Source organism: Amblyomma maculatum, chromosome 7 (assembly GCF_055883805.1).
Source record: "Amblyomma maculatum isolate TAMU_Amacu chromosome 7, ASM5588380v1, whole genome shotgun sequence".
Lineage (NCBI taxonomy): Eukaryota > Metazoa > Arthropoda > Arachnida > Ixodida > Ixodidae > Amblyomma > Amblyomma maculatum.
The window spans coordinates 37,272,625-37,278,750 of record NC_139350.1 but is presented as its reverse complement, the minus strand read 5'-3'; the positions used below and the strand labels follow the sequence as shown (position 1 = coordinate 37,278,750).

The 6,126-nt window shown below is 41.5% G+C and overlaps 1 protein-coding gene across 1 annotated transcript; it reads right to left on the bottom strand.

Moving 5' to 3' along the window:
- Positions 1 to 937: 937 nt before the first annotated feature.
- LOC146182997 (uncharacterized) lies at positions 938 to 5,394 on the bottom strand. The gene has a single exon (XM_084609006.1). It carries the CDS (start codon positions 4,823 to 4,825, stop codon positions 3,905 to 3,907), a length of 921 nt encoding a protein of 306 aa, XP_084465132.1. The 5' UTR covers positions 4,826 to 5,394; the 3' UTR covers positions 938 to 3,904.
- Between the last annotated feature and the right edge of the window lie 732 nt (positions 5,395 to 6,126).

Here is a 6,126-nt window from a genome sequence, read left to right as displayed (position 1 = left end):
CTCATTCTAGATTTCGCACAGCTGGCTCTCAAGTTTTCAGTTGTTTCGTGCACTTGCTGAATGGGCATGCTGCAGCTCTTTTGTGGAAATAATGCTGTTTCTAACAGGCATTCAATGGTTTAGGTACTCTTTGTGCACATCTTTGTTTGCACAGACGATGCGCGAGGCGTGAAGCATCGCTGGTCTGTGCATGCTACTCATTCTAGATTTCGCACAGCTGGCTCTCAAGTTTTCAGTTGTATAGTGCACTTGATGACTGGGCATGCTGCAGTTATTTTGTGGAAATAATGCTGTTTCTAACAGGCATTCAATGGTTTAGGTACTCTTTGTGCACATCTTTGTTTGCACAGACGATGCGCGAGGCGTGAAGCATCGCTGGTCTGTGCATGCTACTCATTCTAGATTTCGCACAGCTGGCTTCAAGTTTTCAGTTGTTTCGTGCACTTACTGAATGGGCATGCTGCAGCTCGTTTGTGGAAATAATGCTGTTTCTAACAGGCATTCAATGGTTTGGGTACTCTTTGTGCACATCTTTGTTTGCACAGACGATGCGCGAGGCGTGAAGCATCGCTGGTCTGTGCATGCTACTAATAATAATAATAATAATAATAATAATAATAATGGTTTTATTTGCGCCAAATGAATACATGGCGCGGGAGACCCGCAGTAAAAGCTGTCACAAGCGACAGCTTGACAAAGCCGGAGGCCCCCCTATACACTTGACAGCATCATAGGCGCAATGAAACGGCATGTCTCATCCAAAAAGAAAATAGAAACAAAACATGAAAACATCTGCAATTACAATCACTCATAAAAACTACATAAAATTATACAGAAAATGTGTTAGAATGAAGCTAGAAAGCACTTACAAAAGCAATGGAACATTCATGTGCGATGGCAATGAGTTTAGCGAAAGTAACAAATAAATTAAGCACATTTTTGCTTCAAATAAAATTCAAATCAAAGTGAATACAGACAAGCGGTACAGTCAGGGTAAACAACAATGTGACAGAGTAAACAGGAATGGCAAGCGAAGTGTCCTAGTACATGTTGAAATACCGGCGGAGTGTTTTGAACGTCACCTTTTCAAGTTGGATATGTTTATGATTTAAATCATTTAGTAACCGGGGTAGTTTATTCTGTAGTGTTTGTAGGCCGTATGTTGTGCGAAACGTCCTTACTTTCCAGAGCTCCGTGTAACGTGTCTGGCGTGTAGTAGCGTTTTGTTGTAACCTGGCTAGACGATGTAGAAATGAACTGTTGCTGGCGTTTTCATTCTTAATTGCCTTGCAAAGGATATAATCAAATAGCTTGGTAACAGGAATTATGTTGTATTTGGGAAAGAGATGGTACGTATGTGAATAAAACGGCAGATTTTCTATTACTCTTACAAACCTTTTCTGCAACTTGTGAAGCTTCTGCAAATTTCCATAAGTTGTCGTAGACCAAACTAAGTGACAATAATTGAGTCGGGAGGAGAATAGGGTATTATAAATTAACAGTAAGATTTTTGGTGGTAGTAAATTGCGATTGCGGTATACTAGCCCAATTACCTGTGCCAGCTTAATAAGCATACTGTCCACGTGGACATCCCATGACATATTCTGCTGAAAGATAACACCTAATGTCTTAATACTGGAAGTTATTTCGAGAGGAGTGGCATTTAAGTAGATAGACTTTTGTATTGTTAGGTTTTTGTTTTTACTTCGAAAAAATACGGCTTTTGTTTTGTTTGCATTAATCGTCAGGCTGTTTTTACGCGTCCATTCGTCTAGTTTTATTAATGTTAAATTAGCAGCATCAACAAGGTCGTCACTAGTTTTACCGGTTAATAATATGCTGGTATCATCCGCGTACATGATAAATTTCACGGTTGCATCAATATTCACAATATCATTCACGTACATATTAAATAAAAATGGTCCTAATATACTGCCCTGTGGGACGCCTGCTGAAATAGATAATGGGTTAGAACTGTGGTTGTTTATGACGACTATTTGTCTACGAAATTCCAAGTAGGAGCATAAAAGAGATGCGGCTTTACCACGAAAGCCATAGTGTTGGAGTTTCTTAATTAAAAGTTGATGACTAATGGAGTCAAATGCTTTTGACAGGTCAATAAAAATTCCTAACACAAGTCTTCCTTCTTCAAACTGATTTAGTATGTGTTCTTTTTGTTGTAGCAGTGCGAGTTGTGTGCCTAAACCCTTACGGAAGCCATACTGGCAATCAGTCAGCAGGCAATGTTTCTGCTCAAATTCGGATAGTCGCTTTAAAATAACTTTTTCGAAGACTTTTGAAAAGACGGGAAGGATTGATAACGGTCGATAGTTTCCTAAGTCGTTTTTATCGCCTTTTTTAAAGAGCGCAGCGACTCGCGCTATCTGCATCGTTCGAGGAAACGTGCCTTCGCTTATACAGATATTAAAGATATATGTAAGACAAGGAGAGAGAAGGTCAGCAACATATTTGATGGGTTTTATTTGGATACCATCAATATCTTTAGCGGTACTATTATTTAGACTGTGAATTGTGCTAATTATCTCTCCCTCATTTACTGGATACAAAAATATAGAGCTAGAGTTGTATGGAATACCATCAAGATCAATGTCTGGTGCGTTGTTACTTCCAATTTTAACAAAGTGTTCGTTAAAAGCGTCGGCAAGTGCTTTTCCCTCTAACTCAAGACCATTTATTTTTAAGCTCTGTATCCTTTCCTCAGGATTATTGCAATTCAACAAAGAGTTCAGTTTTTTCCACATTGTGGCCGTACGTGGAACCAGTGAATTAAAAGAAAGTGTATAGTACTCTCGCCTGGCCTTTTTTATATCTTTGTCTAAACGATTCCTAATTTTTTTAAAAGCCTGAAATATTTCGGGGTCTCTTGTCTTTATAAATTCACTGTATAATGCATTCTTTCTCCGTATTCTGGCAGATAGCTCTGCACTAATCCATGGTTTACGTATTTTCTTTTTTTGTTTAATGCACTTAAAAGGAAAGCTAATGTCATAACTTTCTTTCAATAGGCTGAAAAAAGCCTCGTAAGCCAAATTTGCGTCTTTAAGATCGTATACAGTATCCCAACATGTCTGAGCTATCTTCTCACGAAAAATAGAAAGAGTCTGATCTGTTATTAGTTGAATGAAATGGTTTGTCTTTGTTTCCTTGTTTCGTACGTGACCCTTGAAACATAAATATATCGGCAAGTGATCACTGAGATCCGATGCGAAGACGCCAGCATTAATGACTTCAGAACTTAAATTCGTAATAAATACGTCAATTAAAGATGACGAATTCTCGGTCACTCTGGTAGGAAGACTGATAGTATTCCAACACGCATTCATCTCCAAGAGAGTATCTAACCCAAGTTTTGGTGAATCATTCTTCATCATGTTAATGTTAATGTCTCCGCCATAAATTAAATTGAAATTGTTTTCATTTATAAAGACGAGAAAAGTTTCTAAGAACTCCAAAAATGATGCAACGGAACCATTCGGCGGGCGATAGCAAACAGCGAAAACAGTATTGTTTTGTATCACTGATAAAAATTCATAGTCATGAGTTATTACTGAAAACTGGTTCAATATTTCACATGCAGACGGCTTTTTAACCAAGGTGCATATTCCGCCACCACGACCTGTTGATCGATTCAGGTAGAAAGTATTGTACAATGGAAGCCGAAAGATGTTCACATCGTCAACACACCAAGTCTCTGTCAGCATAATGACGTCAAAGGATTGCTTTGTTTGCTCAAAAAAGAGTTGTAAGTCATGTTCCTTGCGAGTAAAAGAACGTATGTTTAAGTGAAAACATTTGAAAGCCTTCGAAAACGCTGTACCTAAGTGATGGTTGAAAGTGTGTGGCAATACATACGAGTGAGTAGGTGCCATAGTGTTCTTAGTGTTCAGCTGATCTGTTGTTTAAGTTTGTCGCGGTCACTAGAGCAGGAAATGACCACCGCGTTTTGCCCATCAGCTTTCCGGACCAAGACCTTGTTGTTGTTGTGCCATACGTATTTGTAGTTATTTGTCTTCGCCCAGAGCTTTGTTTCGGTAAGCAGAGTACGTGTCCTTTTTGTCAGGTTTTCTAACACATAAATGCTGTCATTTCCTTGGCACAGTGTTTTCCTGTTTTGCCACCATTTGTCTCTTGCTGATTGTTTGGCGAAACGACAGATAATGCCAGGTATCTTATCTTGCTTTGAGGGCAGGCGATGAATGGACACTATGTCACTTTCCTGAAGCTGTGGCAAGTTGTTTAGAGTTGCCAGCTTATTTATCTCATCAATCAGGTTTTCATCCTTCATTGCTTTAATTCCATGGAATTCAAGGTTGAGCTTTCGGCTTCTCCATTCCAAACAGTCCATTTCGTTTTTCAGCTGCGTTATTTCATCGTCTTGCTTCTCAATCTTATCTACCCTGTGTTTCAGTTCCTTGACTTCACGTTCGTTCTTTTCTATCCGAGTTAGAAGCTCATCGTACTGGTCACTCATGTACTGAACTGTGTCTTCGACGCTGTCAACTGTTTCTTTTAGCGGTAAAAGGTACTCCAGCTTTTCATTGATTGATTTCAGCAGTGCACGAACATCTTGGTCATCCGTATCAATGCTGGATCTATCGAGTTGTGGAGCACGACCTTTCGAGCGCCTGCAATTTGAGCAACGCCACGCACTGCGATACTGCTCCCCTTTTGACTTGATAGTAGCATCCGAAATTCCTGCACATTTTCCCGTGTGATAGACAGATTTACAGTCACTACAGTCGATTTTGGAATCAAGTTCCTCGAGTTGCATATCACATGACCCACACTGTTCATCAAGGGGCATAGCGACACTTCTGGCAGCAGCAGCAGCAGCAGCAGTAAAAGAAGACAGCGGGAAGATATATTAACAGAGCAGCAACTAACCTGCAATTGCAGAGAAAAACTTCTTAAGATGGTGCCTTTCCCGTGCCGCTGCCGCTGCCAGTGTGACAGCCGCAGGTCTCTGGGCTTTCTTTATAGTCTCGTCCGATGGGTGGGCGTGTCCGCTGGCCGGTAGCGATGCAGTCCTGGATGACGTTATCTTCCGCAGCAACCAGCACACGTGCACGCAGACGGTTGTAGTCGATGTCAAAACTTCATATCTGCAATTGCAGAGAAAAACTTCTTAAGATGGTGCCTTTCCCGTGCCGCTGCCGCTGCCAGTGTGACAGCCGCAGGTCTCTGGGCTTTCTTTATAGTCTCGTCCGATGGGTGGGCGTGTCCGCTGGCCGGTAGCGATGCAGTCCTGGATGACGTTATCTTCCGCAGCAACCAGCACACGTGCACGCAGACGGTTGTAGTCGATGTCAAAACTTCATATCTGCAATTGCAGAGAAAAACTTCTTAAGATGGTGCCTTTCCCGTGCCGCTGCCGCTGCCATGCTACTCATTCTAGATTTCGCATAGCTGGCTCTCAAGTTTTCAGTTGTATAGTGCACTTGCTGAATGGGCATGCTGCAGTTATTTTGTGGAAATTATGCTGTTTCTAACAGGCATTCAATGGTTTAGGAACTCTTTGTGCACATCTTTGTTTGCACAGAGGATGCGCGAGGCGTGAAGCATCGCTGGTCTGTGCATGCTACTCATTCTAGATTTCGAACAGCTGGCTCTCAAGTTTTCAGTTGTTTCGTGCACTTGCTGAATGGGCATGCTGCAGCTCTTTTGTGGAAATAATGCTGTTTCTAACAGGCATTCAATGGTTTAGGTACTCTTCGTGCACATCTGTGCTTTGCACAGACGATGCGCGAGGCGTGAAGCATCGCTGGTCTGTGCATGCTACTCATTCTAGATTTCGCACAGCTGGCTCTCAAGTTTTCAGTTGTTTCGTGCACTTGCTGAATGGGCATGCTGCAGCTCTTTTGTGGAAATAATGCTTTTTCTAACAGGCATTCAATGGTTTAGGTACTCTTTGTGCACATCTTTGTTTGCACAGACGATGCGCGAGGCGTGAAGCATCGCTGGTCTGTGCATGCTACTCATTCTAGATTTCGCACAGCTGGCTCTCAAGTTTTCAGTTGTTTCGTGCACTTGCTGAATGGGCATGCTGCAGCTCTTATGTGGAAATAATGCTGTTTCTAACAGGCATTCAATGGTTTAGGTACTCTT

Bases quoted from the DNA above. Each gene is read 5' to 3' on its own strand.
- LOC146182997 (XM_084609006.1), bottom strand. From the start codon at position 4,825: ATGCCCCTTGATGAACAGTGTGGGTCATGTGATATGCAACTCGAGGAA.